The sequence below is a fragment of the Dasypus novemcinctus genome, chromosome 10, assembly GCF_030445035.2.
Source record: "Dasypus novemcinctus isolate mDasNov1 chromosome 10, mDasNov1.1.hap2, whole genome shotgun sequence".
Classification (NCBI taxonomy): Eukaryota; Metazoa; Chordata; class Mammalia; order Cingulata; family Dasypodidae; genus Dasypus; species Dasypus novemcinctus.
In genome coordinates, this window is record NC_080682.1 from 8,791,409 (window position 1) to 8,818,860 (window position 27,452).

At 55.2% G+C, this 27,452-nt stretch overlaps 3 protein-coding genes and 1 long non-coding RNA gene across 6 annotated transcripts; 1 reads left to right on the forward strand and 3 right to left on the reverse strand.

Moving 5' to 3' along the window:
• Positions 1-593: 593 nt before the first annotated feature.
• On the reverse strand, positions 594-6,231 carry MUS81 (MUS81 structure-specific endonuclease subunit). 2 transcript variants are annotated; one of them, XM_058305153.2, is made up of 16 exons: positions 5,892-6,129; positions 5,676-5,805; positions 5,333-5,418; positions 4,693-4,791; positions 4,469-4,537; positions 4,208-4,293; positions 3,528-3,668; positions 3,269-3,364; positions 3,051-3,172; positions 2,869-2,966; positions 2,259-2,375; positions 2,070-2,165; positions 1,757-1,885; positions 1,495-1,598; positions 854-937; positions 594-758 (listed from the first exon to the last, which is right to left on the reverse strand). In XM_058305153.2, the coding sequence occupies exons 1-16, from the start codon at positions 6,024-6,026 to the stop codon at positions 692-694; spliced, it is 1,659 nt and encodes a 552-aa protein (XP_058161136.1). In that variant the 5' UTR covers positions 6,027-6,129; the 3' UTR covers positions 594-691. The 2 variants fall into 2 exon arrangements, with proteins under 2 accessions (XP_058161136.1, XP_058161135.1); XM_058305152.2 differs by having other exon boundaries at positions 2,869-3,172; positions 5,892-6,231.
• Positions 6,232-8,526: 2,295 nt separating this feature from the next.
• On the forward strand, positions 8,527-12,026 carry CFL1 (cofilin 1). Of its 2 annotated transcripts, none has more exons than XM_004478609.5 (4): positions 8,527-8,639; positions 10,489-10,796; positions 11,063-11,139; positions 11,343-12,026. In XM_004478609.5, the coding sequence occupies exons 1-4, from the start codon at positions 8,637-8,639 to the stop codon at positions 11,453-11,455; spliced, it is 501 nt and encodes a 166-aa protein (XP_004478666.2). In that variant the 5' UTR covers positions 8,527-8,636; the 3' UTR covers positions 11,456-12,026. The 2 variants fall into 2 exon arrangements, with proteins under 2 accessions (XP_004478666.2, XP_058161137.1); XM_058305154.2 differs by lacking the exon at positions 8,527-8,639 and adding an exon at positions 8,960-9,155.
• Positions 9,452-10,602, reverse strand: LOC131279972 (uncharacterized). The gene is made up of 2 exons (XR_009187489.1): positions 10,455-10,602; positions 9,452-10,216 (listed from the first exon to the last, which is right to left on the reverse strand). It is a non-coding gene; the product is annotated as an uncharacterized lncRNA (long non-coding RNA).
• A 1,012-nt stretch (positions 12,027-13,038) lies between the features above and the next one.
• SNX32 (sorting nexin 32) lies at positions 13,039-27,380 on the reverse strand. Its single transcript, XM_004478608.5, has 13 exons — positions 26,895-27,380; positions 16,943-17,041; positions 16,501-16,611; positions 16,250-16,371; positions 15,931-16,054; positions 15,633-15,737; positions 15,332-15,437; positions 15,085-15,160; positions 14,784-14,823; positions 14,013-14,099; positions 13,738-13,897; positions 13,557-13,642; positions 13,039-13,282 (listed from the first exon to the last, which is right to left on the reverse strand). Exons 1-13 carry the CDS (start codon positions 26,928-26,930, stop codon positions 13,229-13,231), a joined length of 1,206 nt encoding a protein of 401 aa, XP_004478665.1. The 5' UTR covers positions 26,931-27,380; the 3' UTR covers positions 13,039-13,228.
• Between the last annotated feature and the right edge of the window lie 72 nt (positions 27,381-27,452).

Here is a 27,452-nt window from a genome sequence, read left to right on the forward strand (position 1 = left end):
GGCTCGCGGGAGGCGGGGCCAGGGCTCCCTCGGGGGCTCTGCTCAGGCCGAGGGGCCCCACTGGTGGCAGCTGGGAGCTGTGTCCTCAAGGCTGAGACTGGCCTACGTACCAGGGGCACGAGGAGCCCCCTGGGTGGGGCGTGTGATAAGTGCACAGAGATCTGGGCTCGCCTGGGGTGCAGGGGCTTGGGAACCCCTGCTGGGAGAGCGCCAGGAGGCCTGGGTGCCGGTGCTCGCTCGCCTCACATGATGAATCTGGACAAGCCCCGGTGGCTGTGCCTCAGCCTTCCCATCTGTAATATGAGACACCTGGATTGCTAGTGGTTTTCAAACTTTTCTTTTTCAGGTTAGAGACCCTCTTACCAAAGGGAACTTTATTTAACCAGAGACCCCTTGATGACATAAACTAGATTCAAAGGTGCAGTGCCCCACTGGCTCCATATCCTGGCAGCCTCGGTGATGTGCCATGGAACGCCAGGGTCCTGAGGTGCTCAGTTGAAAACCCCAGGAGCAGGGCACATGGTCTCCCCAGTTCCTGCCTGGGTATCTTCCAGGCTCCTGGGCCTGGCACCCCTCCTCATAACGCAATAGGCTGCATGCACTTGGGTTTTTATTGTAGCCTGAAAGATTCTGGTTAAAAGACCGGCCGGCCTGGGTGGGGGAAGATGGCAGGACTTGCTCGTGGCACAGCTCAGGTCAGGGGGCCATAGCTGCAGTAGAGCTGGGACAGGGTCCTGCTCAGCACGGGCCCTAGATTCCTGCACGAAGAGAGAGCCAGATGACTGTCAGGTCCTGGGCCCAGGGCAGCCCTGGTCCCTGACCACTCCCTCCACGTTCTGTCCCTTGTCCTCACCTCTGCAGACGCCCGCACTTGATGGTGCTGAGCAGGGTCTCCTGCTCCTTGGGGGTGGCACAGGCGTCATAGGCGGCCAGGAGGCTGGGAGTGGAGTGGGATGTTTGAGCTTCTGAGGTCTGACAACGGCCGACCGCCAGCCCTCTCTGAGCCCTGCTCTGGGCCAGCACCAAGGGAGACGAGGCAGGCGGGGCCAGCATGGGTGAGGGGCCGGGCTCACAGCCTGCTTCAGCACCTGGCAGCCCGGGCCTCACTCGCTCCCGCCAGCCTTCGCTTCGTGCTGGCATACAGATGGAGCCACCAAGGCTCCAGGGTCTCCCTGCACATGGCGTTCTCCTGGCAAAACGCACGCTCTTCCTGGCCCAGCCCCTGTGCCCCTCCACCAGGAAGCCTTGTCAGCTCTACCAGGCTGGATGTCTCCCTCCCTCTCCCGTGGCTCCCCCTCCCGTGCTTGGGATACCCGCTGGTCCTGGCTGGGTCTGTCTTCCTGCTGCCCCACCTTGGCCAGCTCCCTGGGGTTCAGCCCCGCCTGCCTCTGGGACTGCACAGCCCCCACCAGCAGACCCCCTACAAAGCCTTGAGCTGACATCTGCACGGGGATGGCAGGGGCTGAGGATCCCCGAAGGCTCTTCCAGGCCTACCTGGCTGGGGTGCCGTACCGGTCCACCAAGGCCGCTGCCTTCTCCCCACTCACTCCGCGTATCTGCATCAACTGCCTGGCAAACAGCTCCCGCACGGACTGGGCCTGGGGCGGGGGAGGGCTGCGTCGGTGGACCAAGGGCTGGGGAGGGGGGCCAGGGCTGGGGACAGCTGCGCGGGGCGGGGCCTGGGGCCGTGGAGGACTACACTGGGGAGCAGGGGCTGGGGAGGGCCACGTGGGGAGGCGCGGGGCAGAGGTGGTACCTTGTTCTTCATGGCTCCCGCGTTGAAGTCACTGAAGGTGAGGAGTGAGCAGGGAGGGTTTGAGGAGGGCCCGGCCCCTGCGTCGGGGTCCCCTGGGGTTCCCCCAGGGCGGCTGCGAAGGGTCTGGTCCTGAGGGGAGAGGGCACTGAGGCCAGGCCGGCACCCCAGGGGCCAGCTCCCAGCCAGCAAGGGGCTTGCCTGGTCCGAGACGTCATGGGCTGGCCTGGGAGATGGCTGCTCTCCCGGCCCGCCTCCCCTGGGGGAGCACAGGGCGCAGGGAAGGGCCCCAACCCTGGTGGGTGCATCTGCTCACCTGGTAGAGTCTCTGCAGGCCCCGGGTCAGGAGAGCCAGGTAGGCAGCTGACTCTTTAATGTCAGCTGTGCGCTTGACGAAAAAGCCGTCGATGACCTGGGGAGAAGGTCCCGAGAGAGGGAGGGTGGCTGGGTAGCTCCTGGGCCAGGAACCACGGGGCCCTGCCAGCCCGGCCTGCCCCCGGCTCACCTGCGTGTTGGTGACAGCCTGCAGCAGCGTGCTCTCAGGAAGGCTGAGGTTGTGCACTGAGCCGTGCTCCTCCACCAGGTACACCCGGCGCCCCAGGCCACAGCGCTTCAGCCGGAACTGGGGCGGCAGATGGAAGGGGGTGGGCAGGCTCAGGCCTGGGCTGGCCTTCGTGCCACACGCAGGACCCGTGACCTGGCCCTGCCGGTTAGCTTCCTCAGCCTCCCCACTGCCCTCTGCAAAAGACTCTCTTCAAGCCTCTCTGACTTGGGGGTCGGCCCAGCAACCAGGAGAGAGAAGCAGTCTCTGCACTTCCAATCTAGAGGCTTGGGCCTGGTCTACTGGAGACCGCAGGGCTGGGTCCCCAAGGGGTCTCTAACGTGCCACCTCGGTCCAGCACAGGTGCCCTGAGCACCCAGTGTGAGCCTGCTGGGGCCTGTGGGTGTCCAATCCCAGGGCTTCCCTGGAGCAGCCCTGATGGGGTGTGGCTGGAGGCCGGGGGGCTCTGCCTCGAGGGGCACACCAGCAAGGATGTGGGCTGGGGCATGTCCTGGGGCTGGGGCATGTCCTGGGGCCGGGGCCGGGGGAGTGGGGCTGGGGTCAGCACACGGACCTTCTGCTCCCGGAAGCGGCCGTCGATGATGCTGCTGCACAGGTCGTCCAGCCGCTTGCGCTCCACCACGTGGTCCAGAACTAGCTCCCTGGGTCTTGCTGCCGAGGCCAGGGAGCGCACCTTTGGCTCTTGCCGCCCTGCCCGCCAGGCTGCGCCTCCGAAACCTGCCCGCAGCCCCTCACCTGGGTCTCTGGGCTTGACCTCCTGCGCCACCCACACAAAGTCCCCGACGTGCAGCCTGCGGACCGTGTGGGGCACGTGCAGACGCCGCAGCTCGCGGAGCAGCTCTGGCCTCTGCCCGGCCCTGGAGGTGCGAGGCGGGGGGGGCCTAGTCAGGGTGGCTGCACCCGCCTTGGCATCCCATCTGAGCCCCCCACCCTGCTCCCCCCACCTCGCTCACCCCGTGGTCTCGCCAACATCCACACATAACAGCACTTGGTACTCTCCGGGCCCCAGCTCCAGCGGCGGCTGCTGGGCCTCCCCTTCGCTGGCGCCTCTGCAAGGAGGGGGTTTGCTGTGTGGGAGGCAAGAATCCCCGGCAGGGCTGGGGTGGTCCCCCCACAGGCTCAGAGGCAGGTGGTGGAGGGTGGAAGGTGGTGGCGCCTCATTCCAGGGACCCTCCGACTTCCCAGTGTCCCCCCACGTCCCTTCCCGCTCACAGCTCAGCCGAGGCTGCTCCTGGCACTTCTGCCTCCTCCCCGGGGGGCTCCTCTGGCCCGGGTCCCACGTTCAGTGAGCCCTGGCCCACCGACTCGGCCAGCTTCTGGGCCAGCTCCAGGCCCTCCGGGCTCAGGGAGTACCTGGGAGGTGGAGAACACACATCTCCCTTCTTCACTCGAGCCTGGCGGGCTCTCCTGCCTGCCCCCCACATGGTTGGCTGCAAGACCCCCTTGGCTACCCTGCACGAACAAGTACCTTGGCATCCTTGCCCTCCCTGGGCTGTCCCCGCCCTGCACAATCAGATTAGCTTCCTCTGGGCCAGCCCAGCACCGTTTCTCAGGTCTATGGTTAAGTAAGTCGCAAACTTTCTTTTTTCCTCAGCTTTGCTCATGCTGTTCCCTCTCCCTAAAATGCCCTTCCTGCATCTCCTCCTAAGAATTCTAAGGCACATTGAGTGCCATCTCTTTGGCAAAGCCTGTCTGCTTCTCCAGTGATCTGTGGCAACCCCTCTTCTTTTCCACCCACTGCTTCCATCTCTCAGACTCTTCTGGAACCCTGGCCCCACCGCCACGGTGCCCAGCATGCGGCCTGAGAACTGCTGGGTGACGGCAGGGCCCCAGGATGAGGTCGAGCAGGCTCCCCGCTGCCTGCCTGCTGCCTCCCCTGTAGTAGGGCCCACCTGGCTGGCTGGTGTGTCCTGAGGATGAGGTTCCGGTGAAGGAGGGAGCGGAGGGCGGGCCAGGGTCCAGCACTCGCAGGGGCCACCTGTTGACAGGGGAGGAGGCCCTCAGGGAGCCATTGGTGCTACCACTCTCTCTCTGTCCCCAGCCACGGGCCCGACCCCACAGCCTGCTCACTCCCACGGAGGACAGTCTCTGGTGAGCTCAGGGTCAGACCCAAGAGCTGCTCGGCGCCATCTTCCCTCTACTCCAGTGCTCACCCCAGGAGCCTTCTGGCTGCACCTCTGCAGCAACTGCTCCTTGGTGAGGAAGCCGGGGCCACTAGGATTCTGCAACCAAGGCCAAAATGACAGAGGTTCAGTGTTCTGCTCCCCCCCCCCCACTGTGCTCACCCTTTCTCTCCCTGCCCTAGTGGCCAGGATGTTCTCTGACCACCTTGTCAGCCTCTTCCAGGAATCCCGGGCAGGGCAGGCCAGGCACTCACCAGGTGCTCCTCGTGGAGCAGCAGCAGCACCACTCGTGGCCCTGAGTGCCGGGCTGGCCAGTAGCCAGCAGAGCCTCCCGCCTTGGCCTTGGCTGGAACCTGCCAGATACAAAAGGGCTCTGAGCCATCACTGAGGGTGAACCCCGGCAGGGCCAGGGTACCTGAGGTTTAGGTTCCGTCTCTGGGTTGCATGGCCCTGGGCAAGTCACTCAGCTTTCAGTTTTCTGATATGTCAAATTGGTCAGATGATAGGATGAGTCCCTTCCAAGCTGGGCTGGGACAGGGTGCAGTTGTGAGAAGCAGGGGCTGCTGGGCCCAGCCTCAGTTTTCCAGGACCACTGCTCACTGCAGGACTGAGCAAGACTGAGCAACTCAAAAAGGCCCCACCATGCACTGGGCCGGGCCCTTCATGAAGCTTGGTCATAGAACTTTCTGGCTGACTCTCCTGCCAACATGCCCACGTACAGATAAGCTCAGTGTCAGAGAGGATGTCACTTGCCTGAAGCCAGCCATCACTGATGTGGAGATTTGTCCCCAGTCTGCTAAATACCAAACTTTCCTCAAAACCAGCCACACCACCTGACAAATTTTACTTGCGGTGGTCCCATCTTCCCGTCCACTCCCCTGGTCTCCTCCTCACCAGCATGGAAGGGTCCTGGGCTTCGGCACGTGGCCCCTCCGGGACAAGGCTTTTTTCTCCTGGTGGTGAGCCCGGGTCATAGTCACCTGCAGTGGCAGATGAGAGTCATGCCCGGGCCCACGGGAATCCGGCAGGTGGGAAGGATCTGGGTCAAAGACGCGGCCTGCTCAGGTGGTAGGTGAGGGCGGTGAGCCTGGGAGGGGGTCAGCCACTGGCTGGAAGTCAAACAGCAAACTGGACAGGCGTGGGGAAGCCTGAAGCCAAGGTATCCGGGGTGGACACGGAGGTTCCCAGGGGCAGGGGGCGTGGCGGCGGCAGGGGACCACCAGACCCCTGCGCTCACCCCCGGCCGCTCGGTGCTGCTGCAGCCGCTCGTCCAGCATGCGGCAGAGCCGGTCTCCGAAGTGCTGTAGGATCCTCGCTTCCTTCCCGCTGCGCAGGGGCAGGGGGTACCGCCGGAGAGAGCGCAGCGCCTGGCGGGCAGAGGGGGTGCGGAACCCGCTCAGGACAGGCCTCGGCTGGGCCAGCGCCCGCACCCGCGGGCCGCGCCGGGACTCACCCTCTGAAACACGAAGCGCGTGCGGCGGCCCCTGCTGGCCGCCTCGTCCCGCCACTCGGTCAGCCAGCGTACGAAGAGCGGGTTGGGACAAACCGGCAGCGGGCGCTTCCGGCCGAGGCGGACGGGCGCCGCCATGAGCGCCGGCGGGGCAGGGATTCGAACACTTGGCTTCCCGGGGAGGCGGGGCCTGCCCAGTCACGTGGCCCCCTCCGCGGGTCGCTAAGTCGGGCCTCCCTCTCCCCCTCCCCGCTCCTGAACGCGGACGCGAGCGCCCTCTTCCCCGGCGCCCCGCCGGCCTCTGGACGCGCCCACCGCGGGCCCCGGCTCTTCGGCCACGCCCCTTCCGCCCACCTCCGCCTGGGGAGGCGGGGCCGCCGCGTGCCTGCGAGGGGGAGGCGGACAGCGCCTCCTGTGGCAGCGAGGGGCGTTGCGGGCTCTTAACCAAGTAACCTGATTGCGGCTGGGCTTGCGGTCGGTTTTTCCGCCTCATCTTTGTAGAGGAGGCAGGGGAGCCAGTCCGGTGTGGAGGAGTCCAGGACAGAAGGGGACGGGAGACGGGTGCAGGTGTATGTGCGGGAGGAATATCCACGTGGGGGTACAGGGGAGGACACCGAGGTAAGGCAGGAGGAGCTGGAGGATCTCCGGAGGAAATGGCGGTCAGAAGCTGGGGGACCCAGGGCAGTGGGCGCCGCGAAATCGGGGACAGGCAGAGCAGGCCGCAATCAGGAGGGCCGGGTGGGATAAGGCCGAGGACAGGTAGCAGGGGACTCCAAGTGGGAGGTGCTGGGCATTCCGGGAGGTGGGGGTACGTGATTGGATCCGTGGGAGTAGGCTACGGACAGATGCAGAAGGGGAAAACACTTCCGCCGTTTTTGTGGCACGTAGGAGGTGGGGTACCTTTAGGGGCCTTGACGATGGTGACCCTGAAAAGGGGCTGGAGGTTGACGGGCACCTACGAAGAAGTTGGGCACAAGGGGCGTGGGAGGTGAGGGGCTCGAGGTTGAAGGACACATACAAAGGAGCTGGGCACAGGGGTAGTTCGAGCGGACACTACGGCCTCCAACTGACATGCCGGAAGTCGCGAGGTGCAGATCCCCAGGCCCGCCCCTCTAAACCCCACCCAGTGCGCGACCCCCTAGCCGCTCGGGACGTCAGCTTCCCGCCCGACGCGGCCTTATAAGGAGCCTTGAGCCGGCGCTCGGGCTAATCCCGCCCTCTCCAGTCTCCAGTCCTAATAAGGACATCTAGGGCATCCCGCGCCTGGGGGTGGGCGGGAGCACGTCTCCAGGGTAACAACGAAGCCCCCTCCCCCTCCTCGGGGCTCTTGAAGACTCCGAGGCTCGAAAAAGGAGGAGCCAGCCTCCCGTTCTGGCGAGGACGCTTGCGAGAGGCGGGGGTTGAGCAGCGGCCTCCACCTGGGGCGCCCGGGACCTGGGGGTGGGGGTAGGGGGGTGGGTGGTGCTGCGGTAGGTCCCAGACTACAACCCCCGGCACGCTGTGCGAGAACCCCCTCCTGCACGTCGCTCCCCGGGTACCGTGAAGAGCGGACTGTCTGGTCTTCATTAACGCCCGTTATTCTGCTTATGAGATCAAGGCCCCCAGTACCATTTCTGGGTTTGCCTCTGATTTCTTTGCTATCTTGTCTTTTCTTGCGGGGTGTGAGGCCATGTCATTGTTTAGATCAACGAAGTCTTCCCAGAGTCCGTCACCCCAGTTTTGTTATTATTATTATTTTTTTAGGTTTATGCTCCCACGGAGCTTGTGTCTCAGTTTTCACTGGTATTAGATCAGTCATCTAACTGGCTCTCACCTCGACAACAGCAACTTGGACAGGAGAGGGGAGCTTGAAGCCAAGGTATCCGAGGTGTGCACGGAGATTCAAGTCTGACTTAATGTCTATTTCCTCTGCTCAGTGCCTAGTAAAGGCACGTAAAAAAAAAAAATCCTTGAATTGAATGCACAAACCCTTGCCCTCCCCTCTTGCCCTAAGAATGAATGTCTATCAAATATCTTTACAAGGACAACACCTTCCTTTCAAAGTTTTCCCTGTAGCCTGCCTGTACCTTGTGGGTTTTTTCTCTATTTTTATTGTTTTTGAAGTTGCATATGACCTTTTCTCGGGGGTCAAGAGTGGTTGTGCACAAGGAGGGTGCTTAGTGACTGTTGGATTGAAGGCGCCCTTGCACTTGTCATTTTCCTTGTTTTAAGACTGGCTTCCTCGCCAGTGGGTCGTTGCTTCAATTCAGAAAAGCGAAGTCCCAACTAAACTAAACAATTTCAGACCAAGAGATCCAGAAAGTGCCAACATAGGCCTTCGGAAAACCATTTCGCTCCGGGATAAAGAGCCGCAAAGTCGTGGCTCGTTCTCGTATCATCTTTACGAGGCAGCGGTACCTATTGCTCAGCACAGCGCGTTTCCTGGGAAACCACCAATGGGCGCGCTCTCCGTGCCCACTGTCCCGCCCCTCTGCAGCCATGGACTACATTTTCCGGCATGCAGTGCGGGGCCCGGAAGCCCGCAGCCGAGAAAGACTCAGCGAGCCCTAGGACAGCGCAGGACTCTCGGACTTCATTTCCCGTCGGCCCGCGGGATGAGGGCCGGAAGCCCGCCCCGCCCCTCATTGTGCGGCTCCTACTAAACGGAAGGGGCCGGGAGAGGCCGCGCTCAGTCGGATTCCGGCGGCGGCTGCAGCGGCTTACCCCGTCACTGGGTCTGCTTGCTCCATCCCTTTCGCTTCCAGAAACATGGTGAGCAGCAGGCCACAGCGCCCGAGGAAAAGCGGCTGCGGCCCGGTCATCTGCGTACCCGGGAGGGGCCGGGGAGCGACGTCGGCACCCCCTCCGCCAGCGCCGCGGGCGGGACGAGGGTCTCGCGCTGAGGGGCGGGTGGCACCGGGGTGCGCGTGCGCGCCCGCGGGCGCCGGGGAGGGCCGGCTCGGACGTCGCTCGCGCGCCCCCTGGTCTCCCTTCCCCCATCCCGCTGGTGCGCCAGCGCAGACCTCAGTAGGGGGGAGGGGTCCGGGGCGCGCGCGCGCCTGCCCCTCGCGGAGCCGCCGGCGCGCGGCGGAGGGGACCCGAGCGAGTCGGTTCGCGGGGCGCGCGCGCTCGGCGGGAGCACGCGGCGTTGCGACCCGGCGGGACGGCTGCGATGGAGAGCGATGGAGACGCGCTCTAGCGGTCCTGTCTCCTGCACCGCACCCAAGGGCGGTTCCTGGCTCCGCGTCAATCCCCCTCGGGCGCCTAGCGGTCCTTCCTCGGGAACAGGTGGCAGGGATGCCCGCGCCCGGGAAGGGCGGGGCGGCGCGCCCGGATTGCTGGGGCGATGGGGACCTGGGCGACTGGAATTGGGGGCTCCCACCGCGCAGGAGCGAGCGAACCCACGAAGCGAGCGTGGCCGTCGGGCCCCTCCAGCCGGCTCGGGCGGGAATGGCGCTGTCGGGCGGCGCGTGCGCCACACGTTCGGGCCTGGCCATGGGCCGGGAGCCCTGGACGAAGGGCCATCGGCTCTCCCACCTGGGCCTGAGGGTGGCGCGGAGTTCAGGGAAATGACTTAGACGGTCTTCGCCGGAAACCACCCCGCCGTGTTTTTTGTTTTTTTTTTTCCGCTGCGAGTCAAAGGTTGTGTAGCTACCCGGATTTTGTCCTGCCCGTGGTAAAGGCTATTCCCCGGGGGGTTGAGGCCCTCGAGGTGCCGCTACCTGGGGCAAGGGTTTTTCCCTTGGGGGGAGAGGGAAGGGAGGGGAGAGAACCGGGCCTGAGCTATCTCTCTCCCACTCCGGAAGCGGCTGAATCCCGTGGCCGGCTTCCTCTGCAAGGAGTGGAGCGTGCAGATTTCATTGTGGACAGTCGTTGCCTCTCCTAACCCGGGCTTCCCCCAGGAGGATGTGGGATAGAAGTTCCTCCCGGGGACTCTGGGCTTTGGAATTTGGGTTGATAACTTCTGTCAGCCATCTCTGGGGCCCTGCACCCTTCCTGGAGGGCAGGGAGTTGTCTGGCAGAGCCCTAATTGGGAGATTCCCCTTTAGTTGGGGGAGACCCCAGCAGTGAAGAGGATAGTGCAAGTAATTGCACTGAGCAGTCATGATGGACATCCACTGTGGTGTTCCTTTAGCATTTGGGGTCCTGGTTGTCTGTTCCCCGAAGAGAAGACCCATGGCCTAGGTGTTTGGGTCGTCCTCTCATCTCTGGGAAGTTTCCAGTTCAGCACTTTTACCCACCAGCTGAGATTCTGAGTAGGAATTGAGTCAGTAACCTGTGGATTCTTTCAACGCTGAGTTCACATCTCAGTCAAGGTCCTGCTGCTCACAGGTCTTCAGTGTTCCAGCCTGTGAAATGGAGGGGGTTGTGGAACTGGGTGATCTGAGGTCTTTTCCATGGCTGCCATTCTGGGGTTGTGCCCCGTCCCCCCTCTGATCCTTTGTCAGAGGCTTGGGTGGGAAAAAAGCAACATTTATTTTGGGAAAGAGATTTTGGGACATGGGGCCAGGAACTATACTTTGGCATCCAGACTTGGGTCTTCTGAGAAAATAAAGGAGGGGATGGGGGGGGGGAGATTCTAGAAACCTGTTCTTTATGAGCGTGTATGGCTGTTCTCCAGGCTTCCGGTGTGGCTGTCTCTGATGGCGTCATCAAGGTGTTCAACGACATGAAGGTGCGCAAGTCATCAACACCAGAGGAGGTGAAGAAGCGCAAGAAGGCTGTGCTTTTCTGTCTGAGTGAGGACAAAAAGAACATCATCCTGGAAGAGGGCAAGGAGATCCTGGTAGGTGATGTGGGCCACACTGTCGACGATCCTTACACTACCTTTGTGAAGATGCTGCCGGACAAGGACTGCCGTTACGCCCTCTATGACGCCACCTATGAGACCAAGGAGAGCAAGAAGGAGGACCTGGTGTTTATTTTCTGGTGAGTGCTTCATTCAGACACTTCTTCCTGTCACCTGCCTTGACTTTGCCCTTTGACCCTTTCTCTGGATGAGAAGTTTTGGGAGTCCTGGTATAACCCAGGGATGTGTGCTTGTGGCAGGGGCTTGTCTCAGGACAGTTCAGTGTCAGTGGGCAGTGCCACAGCTTGACAGTTAGCTAGAGGGTTTCTCAAAATCATTTATTGAGGGTGATTGCTGGGCTTGCAGGAGGGACTTGGCTGCCAGCCCCCTGGCTCTGTTTCTCTAGGGCCCCTGAGTGTGCACCCCTGAAGAGCAAAATGATCTATGCTAGCTCCAAGGATGCCATCAAGAAGAAACTGACAGGTAAGGGCCATCGTTGGTGGCACTGCGTGCCCTCTGGCTCGCACTGGGCTGGGGTCAACGGCGCGGGAGGTCCTCTTCTCTCTTGCCTGCTGGCAGGTAACTTATTCCCACCATCTGCTCTGATTGGCTTCTTCCCAGCCACAGGAACTCTCCCTCCACCCCAGTGCTTCCTGCTCACAGATGCTTCCCCTTCTTCCCCACAGGAATCAAGCATGAATTACAAGCGAACTGCTACGAGGAGGTCAAGGACCGCTGCACCCTGGCAGAGAAGCTGGGGGGCAGTACTGTCATCTCCCTGGAGGGCAAGCCTTTGTGAGCCCCTCCAGCCCCCTGCCTGGAGCATCCGGCAGCCCCCGACCTGACCATGGGGGTTGCAGGCTGCCCCCTTCCTGCCAGACCGGAGGGGCTGGGGGAATCCCAGCAGGGGGAGGGCAAACCTTTCACCCCAGTTGCCAAACAGCCCCCCTACCCCCTGGACCTTCCTTCTCCCCCCACTCCTGGCGGTTCTGGTCTCCCCAAACTGCTTTTGATCTTCTGATTCCTCTCGGGTTGAAGCAGACCAAGTCCTCCCCCACCCCCAGGCACCCCAATTTGGGAGGGCCTGTGTTTTTTTTAATGACTGACATCTTCTCCTCATCTGTTCCTTCCTCGCCCTCCCCGTGCTGCCAACTTCTAACCGCAATAGTGATTCTGTGCTTGTCTGTTTAGTTCTGTGTATAAATGGAATGTTGTGGAGATGACCCCACCCTGTGCCCACCCGTCTCCTTCCCCTTTTCCCTTGGTCCTGGCTGCTCAGGTGGACACAGGACCAGTAAGGAATCCCTGATTAAAAACAAAAGACGACAATAAAAAGACTGACAGTGACAATAAAAAGACTGACAATGGGATGCATGTCTAGGGATTGAGTCTCAGGAGTCCTTGTTGGGGAGGTGGGAGCATCTTTCCACCCTGCCACCAGCCAACCCCACCCATCCTGGTGACGCCCCAGCCCCGTTCTGTGTCCCCGCTTCTGTGAGCCGCCACTCCACTGTTCTGGGGGTGGTGTGCAGTTGGGGCCAGGCCAACTGTAGGGAGTCTTGGAGAAGTGACTGTGCCTGAACTGGTTTCTTACAGGTTCTCACCCAGGGGGCAGGGAGGTCTATTCTCAGATTCTTTGCTGAGTCCTGCCAGGTCTGGGCTGTACAATTTCTGCAGTGTCACAGGTGGCCTCTTGACTCACGTCTCCACCCTCAAGGTGCTGTTTTGTCTTTCCTCTGCCTTCCTTGGCCCACTGGCTTGCATTTATGAGGGCAGAGGGCCAGGTCCAGTTTCAGTTGAGCCTTTGGCCATCTGCAGACGTGTCTGCCGCCCATTCTGGGTGGAGCACCCAGGTGGAGGCCAAGGACTTCAGACTCCAGTATCTTGGGCCCCACCTCCTTGCGTTTATCCAAGAGGGTGTTGGCTGGGACCTGACCCTGCCCTTTGGGCTTTCACCTGAGCTGTGTAGCCCTAGGGTAGAATTGACTGGGAGTGATAATACAGGATTTAGTCCTTGTCTCAGTCAGCTGAGCCAAAAATACCTCTGGAGTTGGGAGAGCTGCTTCTGAGCTCCTTGGGGCTTTACAGGGGTTCTGAGGAGACCGGAAGGGGTAGCTCATTTCCTTGGGAGTAGGGGATCTGTGATTTGTCCTAGACATGTGGTGCATGCTAGGGTGTGTGACGGTGGGGACAAACCTTGAAGACTCGTTTCCAATTTCTGGGCCCTGCACTGTCCCACAGAGCCTGCTGGGACTCTTGGAGAAGGGGCTGAGGATGCAGCAGTGTCCCCTCATGTCCCCAGGGCCTGGCCTCCCAAGGCCCTGGCAGCGGGCATTCCTGAGTGGGCTCTTCGGCTGGGAGAAGTAAGCACTCAAAGGCCCCTTTGTCACCAAGCCAGGCTCTTTATTTGTGAAGGAGGAGGACAGGGTGGGTAGAGATGGCCCCTGCACCTTCTTGGGAGGGAAGTTCGACTTCTAGGGCCCCCCCCAGGCTGTCCTATCTTTCTGCAGGGGTGGGGAGGCCTCTTGCTGGGTGGGGGGTGGGAATCAGGCCTGGCTGGGCTCTGGCTGCTCTAAGGCTCCCCCCTGAGGGCGACGAGGGTGTTCCGGAGCAGCAGGGTGCTGGCCTGCAGGGGAGAGGTGCTCCTTGACACCCCTGCCCGGGAGTCCCCATCCTCTTCCTGCGCCTCAGATGACTCCTGCCCCGTCCCTTATGTCCCTGCCCCATTTCTTCAGGACTTATTCCCCTTGACAAAGGGAAGAGTCCTGGCCCAGACGGGGGGCGGGGCACGGCCCTGAGCTGCAGCTGGGGCTGCTCACAGGCTGCTGACCGCCTCCCTGCCAGCCCCACAGACCCCTGCCAGGAACCTGGAGGGGCCAGCGGGAGGCCGGAGGGCTCACCTTGGCGTGTTTGAGCTCCAGCTCTGCCAACTCAATGAGGTTCTTGCGGAAGGAGGAGACGCGCCGGGACTTGAAGTCCATGAGCTCTGGGGAGAAGGGAGAGGAATGGAGCACCTGAACCGGGCACCTGCAGGACAGGCCGGGTGGGGTTGAAGGGCGTCTGCGCCGCCCTGGGGCTCACCCTGCTTGGCCGAGTCCGAGAGGCGCTCGAAGCGCTGGCAGCACAGCTGCTGGTGGCTCTCGGCGGGCAGCACCTCCCGGTTCCGTGTGCGCGCCTTGTCCAGCGCCTTGTTGGCATTCTCGTAGTCAGCCAGGGCTCTCAGCCGCCGGTACAGCAGGTCCTGGGGCCGGCAGGGGTACGCAGGCACTGCTGCCCACGGCCCTCACCTGCCCGGCCCGGTCCTTCCCTCCCCACCGGCCTCTAGCCCTGAGGTCCACAGCGGGGCAGCCTCTCACCTTGGCTGCCTGTGAGTCTCGCATGTAGTATCTCAGCATGTCCGACAGCTTCAGGTCCTCATCAGAGGCCACTCTGCCCTCCAGTTTCTGTGGAGAAGCAGGAGACTAGGGAGGGAGCTTCCAGAAGGGCAGCTAGGTGGAGGGCCACTCCTCTCTATAGACACAGGGAATAACTAGGACAGGCCCTGACCTTCAGGGCAAAAGGCCCAGGAAGACTTCGCGGAGGAGGTGGTATCTGACCTAGATCTTGGGGCTGAGTAGGAGTTAGCCAGAGGGGTTGCAGGTGTGCAGTGAGGGGCCCTTCGGCAGAGCAGGGAAGGGAGGGTAGTGGCCAGAACACAAAAGGCCTAGAAGGAAGCCGATGGCTTTGGGCTTTGTGTAGAAGGGCAGGGCCACTGAAGGGGGAGAGATGTGTTGGCATGTTTTATAATTCCTGGCAGACAACGCCATTGACTTTCTTGGAGAAGAGTTCAGAAGTGTGGGTCTAGGGCACAATGTTGGCAGCAGGCACAGCCCGCCAGAGGCCCATGGCACATCCTTGTGTTTCTCCAAGTCAGAACCTGCCCTCTCCCACCCCTCAAATCCCCCACCCCACATACTTGAAGCTGGATTCTTGTCTCCATTCCACTTTTAAATATTAGTCTAAAGTGTAAGGCCAGGGTGGTAAGCCCACTGCATTCCAAAATGCTCCTGGAGCCGTCTCCTCTCCCAGGACTCATTCTTTCCTGCAGAGGCTCTCTAGGGAGACCTCAGCGTGATGGTGGTACTCACCCTTAGTCGTTCAAAGAGTTCGGCCAATTTAAGGAAGCTCCTAGGAGGTAGGGGGGAGTAGGTTAGCGCAGGCGTCTGAGGGGGTTGCTCAATGCTTCCCTGCCCTTAGCTCCTCCTAAGGAGGAGGGGGGCATGGTAGAGGCTTTCCTCAGGAAAATTTCTCTTCCTCTTCTCAAACCCCCCACATGAGCCTCTGCACCCCCCCTGAATGTAGCCTTCTAAGGAGTGGCCCCTAGTGGACAGACATAGTATTACAGGCATAGGAGGAGGCCAGGAGGGGCAAAGGGGAGCAAGTCCTCACGTCTTTAGCTGGTTGACTTCTTGTGTCCCCAGACTGCTCAGTGCAGCTGAGATAGGGATATAATCGTCTGCCAGGCCTGTTGGGGAACAACCTGCATCAGAGACCCTTGGTCTGCACGCCCGGCCCCCACCCTTGGTGTTTGTGGCCAAGGATGGACATGGTGTTCCCTGCTCTCTTCTCTCCCCTAGGGACTAGGATCACTGGGGAGAGGGGCAGAGGAATCCAGGCCCTCCTGGGCCCTGCATACACTTGTGGGAGCGCATGACACGGTCCGCCCGCAGGCAGGCGTCTCGGATGCGGGAGTGGTACTCCAGCAGGAAGGTCCTCTCCTGCTCAAAGAAGTCATCCACCTCCTAGGGGAGTCAGACAAGACCCACTTACACCCAGGTCACCAGGAGCATGGCAGCTGCGGGCACCCAAGGTTCCCCATCTCCCTCCAATCAGGCCAGGCCCCACCAGTGGCTTCCGTCCCCCGGCCAGCCTGGCTTCAGTCTTTGCTGTGGACTTGAGGCCCCAGGTTGAACCCGAAGAGGGGCCCCAGGGGTCACCTTGAGCCCTGACATGCCGGTGATGAGGGCTTCATCAGCAGACTTCACAATATTCCTCAGAAAACCTCCAAGGAGCTCCTTCCTGTTCTTTCCTCGGACACTCAGCTGAGGCACAGGGGGAGGGTGCCATATTGGGATGGCACTGGCACCGCCCCTCCCCAGGTCCTATGCCACTCGCGGTGCCTACTGGGATGGAGGCTTGCACCCAGCTGGAGTCCCCTCTCCAGCCCAGCTTTCCCCTCCCTCCAGGCTCAGTCCCTGCCCCTGGGGGTGACCCCAATACCCAGGCCCAGCTCACATCCTGGCCATATTCCAAAAAGACAAAGAAATTGTGGTCTTGACGGAGGGTGGGGTGGGCCGCCAGGCGCTGCAGAAAGACTTCATGCATCGCAACTGTCTTCTTGAAGATGGCCAGGTACTCCCTGCGGGGGGTGGCAGGCAGCTCGAGGGCCCTCCCTGGCTCCCATCATCCCGGCCCTTCCCCTTCAGCCCTGGGCTCAGAGGTCAGAGTCCACCAACGGCAGGGTCACCAAGTATCCAAAGGGGAAGAAAGCCTGGGGCTTTTGGGAGGGGACAGGGCAGGGGCTTTGCCACAGGTGAGAGGGGGTGGCACTCACGCTTCCAGCTCCTGCTTCATTTTCGCAAACTCCTCCCTGGTGATGGAGCTGTCTCCCTCACCCAGCTTCTGCAGCTTTTCCCTCGAAGCCTCAAAATCTGGCCTCGGAGGGGCCGGGGGGATCTGCTCAACGGGAGGACAGAGCCAGGGACCTTCTGGTGCCTCTGAGACCAGCAGCCCTGCCCCGGCAGCCTGCCCCGGCCTTCCATCAGCAACTTCCCCTGCAGCCCCCGCCTCGCTCGGCCCACTCACGATGAGGCCCGCGTACTCCTCGTTCTCCACGTAGGCCTCGTGGAGCCAGATGAACTCCTCATGCTGCCGCACGACGGAGAACTCCGTCTGGACGAAGTGAGGGAGGCAGCTCTGGAAGCCAGGAAGCCTGTGCTGAGGTCTCCCTGCCCAAACCCTGCGCCCACCAAGCCTCTCAGGCACCCCACCTTTGGGCCTCCCCCAACCCACACCCCAGGTGAGGACCAAGTTCACTCACGACAGTGGCCAGGGGATGGTGAGGACCAAAGGCTGGGCAAGACATCTGCTTTCTAAGAGGGATGTGGGCAGGAGCCGGGTGGAGGCTCCAGTTTAGTGACGGGAGGGGGGGCTCCAGGTGGGGGACCAGAGGCTGGCAATGCAGGCGCCTGGGGCTCCTGGGGCCTCCTGCAGGTGGCCCTCTTGTTCCCCACCCCATGCAGCTCACCTTGGTTTGAACGGTGAACTTCACCTTATCCCGCTCGCTCACCGCATCTGAGATCTCCACCTGGAGGGAGCTGTCTCCCTGCAGATCCACGGAGCAGGACTGTGGGGGAAGGAGGGCCCTGATGTGACGGCCACCGGGCCCTTGCCCGGCCTCGCCACAGGCCCTCTGCTTCTGCTGCGGAGCCTACCTCAGGAGCAACACCCCAGGTCATGGGCGATCCGAGAAGGACCCCGAGAAGCCACTGTTCAGAGCTCTACAGTGGCCCCAACACTTGCCCACCCTCTAGCTCATTGAGCCCCCTGAGGCAGGCACACTTCCTTCTGCTTTATAGAAGTAGAAGCCAAAACCACAGAGGTCACGAGGTGATGAAGTGGCAGGGCCAGATTTCTCTTTTTTTAGGAGGTACGAGGGATTGAACTCAGGACCTCATACATGGGAAGCAGGCGCTCAACCCCTGAGCTACACCCACTCCCCACCGGGCCAGATTTGACTTTGTGTCTTGATTTCAAAACCCAGGCACTTGCTCAGCCTCTCACCCACCAGCTGAGGCACTCCTTCGCCAGCACTTAAAGTGAGTGGTCTGAAAAGTATCTGCCTCGTTTTAGGGATTCCTGAAACCATTTTTAAATTTTTTGATAATCCATAGATCACCATACTTTTTATTTTAAAACAAAATACACAAGAGATACCTGTGTAAATTTACAAAAAGGAATGGCTGAAACCACTCCTTTCAATACTTTTCTTCAAGTGAAAAGATTTATGAGGCACCAAGCTGCTTACTCATTCTGGCACTGAGTCATTCACCAAGCGTTTATTGAACACCTACAGTGTACACACCATTGTGCCAAATGCTACTAATGAGAAGGGAAGGGGCTTAGAAACCACTCTACCTTCAAGCATTGTCTTCCTTTCACACCAGAGGCTTCCTGGCTCCCTGCTCTCACTGTCTCGCAGAGAGGGAGCTGAGAGATTTGTGGGCCCAGGAACTGGCAAGGTCCCACCAGATGACGGAGTCTACAGCTGGGCTGGTCACCTCTCCTCTCCATTTTGAGATGCTGGTGACTGCCCGGCCCCCTCGCTGCTTGCAGGAGGGAACTGACCCTGAAGTCACCTCCTCCACAAAGTACACAAATCTTAGGTGCAAACTCAATTTAATTCATACCTATCTATGAAGGCTCCCTTAACGGTTCATCCTTTTAAAAGCCCAATATAGCAAGCAGCCTTTTCTTTAATGGTTAAGGCTTTTGTATACCCTTGAAGAAAACTAGAAAACTTTGCCTACTCCAAGGTCATGAACGTACTCTTTTTTTTTTAATGGAAGCTTTATAATTTTAGCTTTTACATTTAAGTTTATGGTCCATCTTCAGTATATTTTGTATATTCTGCGAGGTATGGGTTGTGATTCATTTTTGCCACATAAATAGCCTGTTATTTTAGCACTATTTTATGACAAGACTTTTTTTTCCCCACTATTGAATTGCTTTGTTGCACATCTTGATCAAAAATCAATTGCCCTCCTAAGTGTGATCAATGCTGGACTCTATTCTGTTCCACTGAGATCATTGTCTGTCCTTACCATAATATCACACTGTCTTGATGACTGTAATTTGATAGGCAGACTTGAAATCAGATAGTGAAAGGCCTCTGTGGTGGTTTGAAGCTTTTGTGGATGCCAGAAAATCATGCCCTTCGGGTTAATCCATCCCCCCCATCCCCCTCATCTGATCTTCGTGTCCATTTGCTGTGCATTCTCCTGTGTCTGCTTGTCTTCTCTCTAGGCGGCACTGGGAACTGATCCTGGGACCTTCTGGAGTGGGAGAGAGGTGCTCAATCTCTTGCGCCACCTCAGCTCCCTGGTCTGCTACATCTCTTATTGTCTCTCCTCTTTGTCTCTTTTTGCTGTGTCATCTTACTGTGCCAGCTCTCTGCTCAGGCCAGCACTCCTGCGCAGACCAGGACTCCACACGGGCCAGCACTCCACATGGGCTAGCTCTCTGCTTGGGCCAGCTTGCTGCACAGGCCAGCTTGCCTTCACCAGGAGGACCCGGGAATTGAACCCTGGACCTCCTACATGTCGATGGGAGCCCAATCGCTTGAGTCACATCCACTTCCCTTAATCCATTCTTGTGCATGTAAACTGATTGTAGGTGGAAACTTTTGATTAAATTACTTCAGTTAAGGTCTTTGATTAGCTTGTGTGACCAAGGGTGGGTGTTAATCCTTTTACTGGAGTTCTTTATAAATGGAGGAATAAAAAGCTGTAGATATGGAGAAAAAGCTGTAGAGACAGAGGAACCCAGAAACTGAGAGAGAAGACTCTAGGAGCCATAAACCGAAGTCAACGGAACACAGAAGCTGAGATGAAGCCACTTTAGCCAGAAGTTGGAAGTAAACAGGCTTTGAGGAGAGGGGAGAGATGAATGGATGCGGCCGTGTGCCTGACTGCCCACAGCTGCCGCACAGGGAGAAAGGCGCTCCTGCTGATGCTTTGATTTGGATACTCTCCCAGCCTCAGAACTGCAAGTTTTTAACCTAATAAATCCTCATTGAAAAATTCAACCCATTTCTTTTTTGTTTTTAAGATTTATTTTATTTATTATTTATTTTTATCCACCCCCTTGTTTTTTTTTTTCCACTTGCTGTGTCTGTTCTTCTTCCTTGTTTTTTTTTTTTTTTAAAGATTTATTTATTTATTTACTTTCACCCCCTCCCCTGGTTGTTTGTTCTTGGTGTCTATTTGCTGCGTCTTGTTTCTTTGTCCGCTTCTGTTGTCGTCAGCAGCACGGGAAGTGTGGGCGGCGCCATTCCTGGGCAGGCTGCTCTTTCTTTTCACGCTGGGCGGCTTTCCTCACGGGCGCACTCCTTGCGTGTGGGGCTCCCCCACGCGGGGGACGCCCTTGCGTGGCACGGCACTCCTTGCGCGCATCAGCACTGTGCATGGCCAGCTCCACACAGGTCAAGGAGGCCCAGGGTTTGAACCGCGGACCTCCCATGTGGTAGACGGACGCCCTAACCACTGGGCCAAAGTCCGTTTCCCATTCCTTGTTTTTTTAGGAGGCACCAGGAGCCGAACTTGGGACCTCTGATGTGGGAGGGAGGTGCCTAATCTCTTGAGCCGCCTCTGCTCCCTGCTTTGTTGTGTTTCTCTTTATGTTTTTCCTCCCTGCGTCTCTTGTTACATCATCTTGTTGTGTCAGCTTGCCACACCTGCCATTGTGTCAGCTTGCTGTCTTCTTTAGGAGGCATTGGGAACCTTTGCTCCCTGCCTTGCTATATCTTTCATTATGTTTTTTCTTCTTGTGTCTCTTGTTGTATCAGCTTGCCATGCCTGCCCATTGCACCAGCTTGCTGTCTTCTTTAGGAGACACCAGAATCTGAACCAGTGACCTGCCATGTAGTAGGTGGGATCCCAGTCGCCTGAACCACATGCACTTCTCCCAACCCATTTCTGATATATTTCTCCCAGCAACTTTTAGCAAACTAAAACAGCTTCCTATTTTGCTTTTCCTTTTCAGAATCATTTTGGCTCTTATAGGTCCTTCACATTTCCATGTAAAGTTTAGAATCAGCTTAGTTCCCATCAAAAATTTTGCTGGGATTTTGAGATTGCACTTAATCTATAGATACATTTGGAAAGAATAGACATCTTTATAATATCACTTTCTAATCCATAAACGTGGAATATCTTTCCAATTATTTAGGTGTTCTTCAATTTTTCTTAGTGTGGTTTGCAGTATTTTATGTGGTGATCTTGCACATCTTTGATTACATTTATTGCTAGGTATTTGGTGATTTGTTTTTTTTATTTTTAATGGAATTTTAAAAAATTTAATATTCTAATTGTTTGTGCTAGTATATAGAAATTGTTGATTTTTATATATGTACCTGGTATCCAGGGACCATGCTAAATTTGTTAATTTTAACAGTTTGTAGATTCTTTTGAATTTCCTTCATATATGATCCTATAACCTAAACTAATTGACAGTTTTATTTCTTCTTTTCCAAACTTTATACCTTTTATTTCTTTTTCTTGCTTTATTTCACTTTCTATGACCTCTAGTACAATGTAGACTAGATGTGGTATTATCATGATAGTGGATATCTTCTAACTTGTTCCTGTTCTCAAAGGGAATGTATTCAAATTTTATCCGTGAAGATGTTTTTAGATACCCTTTATCAGATTAAGGAAGCTCCCTTTTATGCCTAGTTTGAAGGGTATTGGAATTTATCAATTTTATCTCCCTTTATTGAAATATTCCTATGGTTTTTCCTCTTATTCTGTTTATGTGCTGAATCTTATTAATTGATTTTCATATATTAAACTACCTGGCACTCCTGGGAGAATCTTTTAATCTATTGCTTATGCTAGCCTCATAAAACAAGTTGGTAACTGTGCCCTCTCTTTCTCTTCTTTAGGATTCTTTGTATAAGGATGGTACTATTTCTCCTTTAATGATGAGGAGAATTTACCGGTTGTTTTAGTTTGCCAAAGGACTGCCGATGCAAGGTACCAGAAATGTGTTAGCTTTTATAAGGAGTTTTTGTTTGGGGTAAAAGCTTACAGTTCCAAAGCTATGAAGAGTCCAACTCAAGGTACCATAAAAGGTGCTTTCTCAGTCAAAACAGCTGCCACATGTTGAAGCAAGATGATGGGTGGTCTCTGCTTGGCCTCCCTTCCCCTCCAGGCTGTAGTGTCTTCTGGAGCTCACATGAGGGCAACCAGGCATAGGGCTTGTCTCTTACTGGGCCTATTTTCTCAGGCTTGGCTGCTCCACTTTGTTCCGGATTCCAGCTGCAAGCTATCAGGCAAATGGCTCAGCTCTACCCAGGGCCTCAGATGCCTAAGCCTTTCCTATCTGTCACATGGCAGGATCAAAAGCTGCAGAAGTCTCTTTTCCAGTGTGTCTCCATTTTTTAATTGAACCCAGCAAGAGGGCAGAGACTCAACCTGAGTCACGCACGCCTCACTGAGGTAGTCCAATTGAAAAAATGTCTTACACCTACAGGAGCGGACCAGTCCACAAACATAACCTCTCTCTAATATTAGAATTAAAATAGTTTCAAACTGCCACACCTGTGAAGCTGTTTTTGCTTAGAGATATGGTTTGGAAAGGTTTTTTTTAATCGAATTATCTTTATTTTTTTATCGATTTCATTAATACATATTCATAAAACATACAATCCATCCAAAGTGTACAGTGATATTTGGTGTAACCACAGAGATGTGTATTCATCACCTCAATCAATATTAGGGTGTTTTCTTTACTCCAGTAATAATAATAAACAAAACAAACAAAAACTCTACCCCATAATCCCCTCTTAATCCTAGGTTCATGACACACCTTCATCACTGATCCCTGTGTGGCTGGCAGGGTTTTATTCATTCATTCATCTTCATTTAGTCCCTTACTTATTTTTCTTTTCCTTTAAACTTCCTATTGTAAATTAAAGCACAATTCAAAAATTACAAAAAACCGGTACATAACTTAATGAATTATTATAAGGCAAATATCCTTGAAAGCACCACCCAGATAAAGAAATAGAATTTTACCAGCCACCCCAGGAGCCCCTCTATTATTAGCCCATACTCAGGCAGCACAACCTCCCTTCCCTCAAAAGAAACCACCATCTTGACTTTTACAGTATTCTCTTGGTTTTATTTCTTTATAGTTTAACCACCTAAGTGTGCATCCCTAAATACTGTGTTTTAGTCTTGCCCACTTTTAAAAAAAATATTTATTTTATTTATTTATCTCTCCCCACCCCCCATTGTTTGCATTTGCTCTGTCTGTTTGTTGTGTGCTGATCTTCTTTTAAGGAGGCACTGGGAACTGAACTCAGGACTTCTGATGTGGGAGGGAGGCACCTAATTGCTTGAGCCACCTCTGCTCTCTGCTTCTGTTGTGTCTCTCATTATGTTTTCCTTGTGTCTCTTGTTGCGTCAGCTCACTGCCTTGCTTGTCTTCTTTAGAAGGCACCAGAAACCAAACCTGGGACCTCTTGAGCCACATCTGCTTTTCCATGCTTTTTTTATCGATGTCATTTAAGCCCTTTTTAATCTATAGTTTCCCTCTTCTGCCCCATTTTTTCCCCTTTCCAATTTATCAGTAGAACAACCTGGGTTCTTTGACTTGAAGAGTTTCCCACAGTCTGAATTTTGCTGATTGCATATTCAGGGTACAGTTCATCATGTTCCTCTGTCTTCTGTGTTTCCTGAAAATTGACTCGTGGCCCCAGAGGTTTGACCAGGGATCCAGTGTGATCCCTATGACAGATTTAATTCTTTAATGGCTAGGATAACTCAGATTTCTTTCTTTTTGTATCAGTTTGGTAAGTTACATTTTTCAAGGAGCTTGTCCATTTCATCCAAATTATCAAATTTATTGGCATAAACTTGTTATATATCTTTATTTTTGTTTTTGGTATTAGAAATTTGTGTTCTTCCCCTTCCTTTCTGTAATCTTCTCACACACTCTTTCTCTTTTATCAGTCTTTTTTTTTTTTTTAAAAGATTTATTTATTTAATTTCCCCCCCTCCCCTGGTTGTCTGTTCTTGGTGTCTATTTGCTGCGTCTTGTTTCTTTGTCCGCTTCTGTTGTTGTCAGCGGCACGGGAAGTGTGGGCGGTGCCATTCCTGGGCAGGCTGCACTTTCTTTTCACGCTGGGCGGCTCTCCTCCCGGGCGCACTCCTTGCGCGTGGGGCTCCCCCACGCGGGGGATGCCCTTGCGTGGCAAGGCACTCCTTGCGTGCATCAGCGCTGCGCATGGCCAGCTCCACACGGGTCAAGGAGGCCCGGGGTTTGAACCGCGGACCTCCCATATGGTAGACGGACGCCCTAACCACTGGGCCAAAGTCCGTTTTCCTGTGTTCTATGTCTTTTTGCTGCGTCTTGTTTCTTTGTCCGCTTCTGTTGTCGTCAGCGGCACGGGAAGTGTGGGCGGCACCATTCCTGGGCAGGCTGCACTTTCTTTTCACGCACGGGAAGTGTGGGCGGCGCCATTCCTGGGCAGGCTGCACTTTCTTTTCACGCTGGGCGGCTTACTCACGGGCGCACTCCTTGCACGTGGGGCTCCCCCACGCGGGGGGACACCCTGCGTGGCAGGGCACTCCTTGCGCGCATCAGCACTGCGCATGGCCAGCTCCACACGGGTCAAGGAGGCCCGGGGTTTGAACCGCGGACCTCCCACATGGTAGACGGACGCCCTAACCACTGGGCCAAAGTCCGTTTCCCTCTTTTATCAGTCTTGAGAGAGCTTTATCAACTTTAATGTTCCCCAAAACCAATTTTTGGCACTATTGATTTTCTCCATTTGCATGCTTATTTTCTGGTTATTGATTACTGCTTTTATCTCTATTATGTCTTTCCTTCTACTTTCTTGGGATTTGATTTGGTCTTCTTTTTCCAGATTCTTGAAATTAAAATTTAGATCACTGATCACTGACTTTCCAACAGTTCTTCTTTTCTAAAATATACATTTGGAGGAACAAATTTCCCTCTGGATCTTGCTTTAGTTACAGCCCATGTGTTTTGACATATCAAAATCATTTATTTTAAGATATTTTCAAATTTCAATTATTATTTCATCTTCGACCTATAGGTTATTTAGAAGCATGCTACTTAATTGCTAAATATTTGGGGATGTGATTACCTTTTTATCTGGATTTCTAATTGAATTCCATGGGATCAGAGAACATACTCAATATGATTTCAATTTTAAAAAAAATTGTTGATACTTGCTTTATAGCCAGCATATGATGTATTTTGGTAAATGTTTCATGTATAATTGAAAAGAATGTGTTTTCTGCAGTTGTTGGATATAGAGCTCTACATAACTCAATTGGATCAAGTTGATTAATCATGTTATTAAATCTTCTAAATACTTACTGATTTTTTTTATCTGTTCTATCAGTTATTGAGATAGTATTAAAATCTCTTAGCTATAATTGTGGACTTGTCTATTTCTACTTTTATCTGTTATCTTTTACTTTGTGTATTCGAAGCTATGTTATTAGGTGCATATAAATTTAGAGCTCTTTTATCTTCTTGTTGAATTGACTCTTTTATTATTATAAAATGTATTTATTCTAATAATACTTCTAGATTTAAAGTCTACATTGTCTGAAATTAATACAGCCACGTAAGCTTTCTCTTGGTTAGTGTGTTCATGATATGTATGTATCATCCTTTTACTTCATCCTTTTGGTGTCCTTATATTTAAAGTATGTCTCTCTTTTTTTAAATTTTTAAAAAATTTATTTCTCCCCCCCACCCCCCAGTTGTCTGTTTTCTGTGACCATTCGCTGTGTGTTCTTCTGTGTCCACTTGTATTCTTGTCAGTGGCACGGGGAATCTATGTCTCTTTTTGTTGCGTCATCTTGTTGCGTCAGCTCTCCGTGTGTGAAGTGCCACTCCTGGGCAGGCTGCACTTTTTTCGTGCTGAGCAGCTCTCCTTATGGGGCGCACTCCTTGCACGTGGGGCTCCCCTATGCAGGAGACATCCCTGCCTGGCACGGCACTCCTTGCAAGCATCAGCACTGCGTATGGGCTGGCTCATCACACGGGTCAGGAGGCCCTGGGTTTGAACCCTGGACCTCCTATGTGGTAGGCGGACACTCGATCCGTTGAGCCAAATCTGCCTCCCAAGTATGTCTCTTTTAACAAAGTACAGTTGTTTAAAAAAAGAAAATCCAATCTATCTATGTTTTTAAGTTGAGTATTTAGTTTACTCATAGTTACTGATAAATAGGCTGTAAACATGCCATCTTGTGTTTTGTTTTCTATTTGTCCCATCTGTTTTTTATTCCTTTATTCTCTTTCTTGCATTCTGTTGAATTAATCAAGTACTTTATATTATTATTTCATATTTTTCTCTAATATACTTTTACTTATATGTTCTTTTATTAATAATTTCTCTAAATTTGAAGGAGAATCTTAGGGCAATTTAATTTACAGCAGGGGTTCTTAACCTTTTTTGTTCCATGGACCCCTTTGCTAGTCAAGTGAAAACCACAGACCCTGACTAAGTCCACACTATATTGTATATTTATAATAATGATAACAGTAATAATAATAAGTTACTAACATAATAGGCACCACTCTAAACCTTTTACATGTATTTACAGGTTTTATGTGTATTAACTAATTTGATTATGAATATGAATATTGATAAGCATCAAAGCAGACACCTTCTGTTCTCTTAGCCCCTCTCACCCTTCTAAACTCCACTTGAACCCCTACTTCTTGGCTTCTCCTACACCCCAGGGCAGGCTGGCTCTGCATCTGACCAATTCCCTTCCCCCCAACACAGAGTCCGGCTCATTGTTGTGGTCCAACCCCAAGTCCCGACTACTTTCTGCTGCCTCGGCATCTCTGCGCTGACCTGCTTGGTACCTGCTTGAGGGAGATGGGACCCCAGCTGCTCCATTCTCATCCTCAGCCACAGTCACTGTGCACATGCCCTCCAACCCTCAAAAGTGTTCACCTCTGCAGGCTCAGCCCCTAACTCGTTGGCACAAGGTAGATGCTCAATAAATATTTGTTGAATGAATGAAGTCAAGAGGAAAGAATGAAGAATGGGCTTATGATTATAAAAACACAGATACACAAGTGAAGTCATCAGTGCTTCTTGGGAAAGCAGGAGAGGACACCAGTCCTTTCTCAATCCCTAACACTCCCTGCTCCTTTTCTTCTCCATCAAGCCGGCTTGAGTCGGTCCTGTGGAGGGGTGGGGAGAAATGACAGTGATGCGCCCCTTTCCGTCTTTCAGGCCAAAGGTAAAGCCCTCCCTCCCTTAGCATCCTCATCGCCCCGAGCAGGTGTCACAGAGGCGTCCCTCTCCCTTGGTCAGTCTCACCTCTCTCCTCCCAGCCCCACCCCCCGCTCCATGATTGGGGATCACGGGGTAATGGAGCGAGGTGAAGGTTAGGAGGGGGTTTGCATCCTTTCTTTACCTTGCCCTCCTTTCCAGCCTCCTGATTCTCCTCCATCCCTCTCCTCGGCTGCGGCACCCAAGGATACCGCGGCCGGCAGCTGCGTCCACGGTAACTCGTCCGGAGGTGGCGACCGGGTGGGGATCCTACCCTCTGACGGGGACCCTCTCCCCCTCCCAGCCAGAGTCACCTGGACCAGGGGGTGGCTTCCACCCCCTTCCCCCGCAATCGCGTTCTCTGACTGGGCGCTAGGTCTACGGCGCGCGACGCCATTGGCTGCGACGCCTGTCATTCCTGTGCCGGTCCCAGCTTTTAAGGTGGAACGCAGACCCGAGAGAGGGCCGGGAGTAGGCGACAGTGTGGGGGCTGGGTCGGAGACTTTGGGGTCGCAGAGGTCGCGTGCCGTGTCACAACGCACCCCGCCCTCCCGGCGGTCAGCCTCCCCGCGGCGCGCGCTCACGGCCGACTCCTGCGCGCCGCCGCCCCCGGCCCCGCTTTCCAACGGCCTCGCGCGAGCCGCGCGTGCGCGCTCGCCCAGCCGCGCGCACGCCGGGCGGTGGGCGGCGCGGCGGGGCAGGG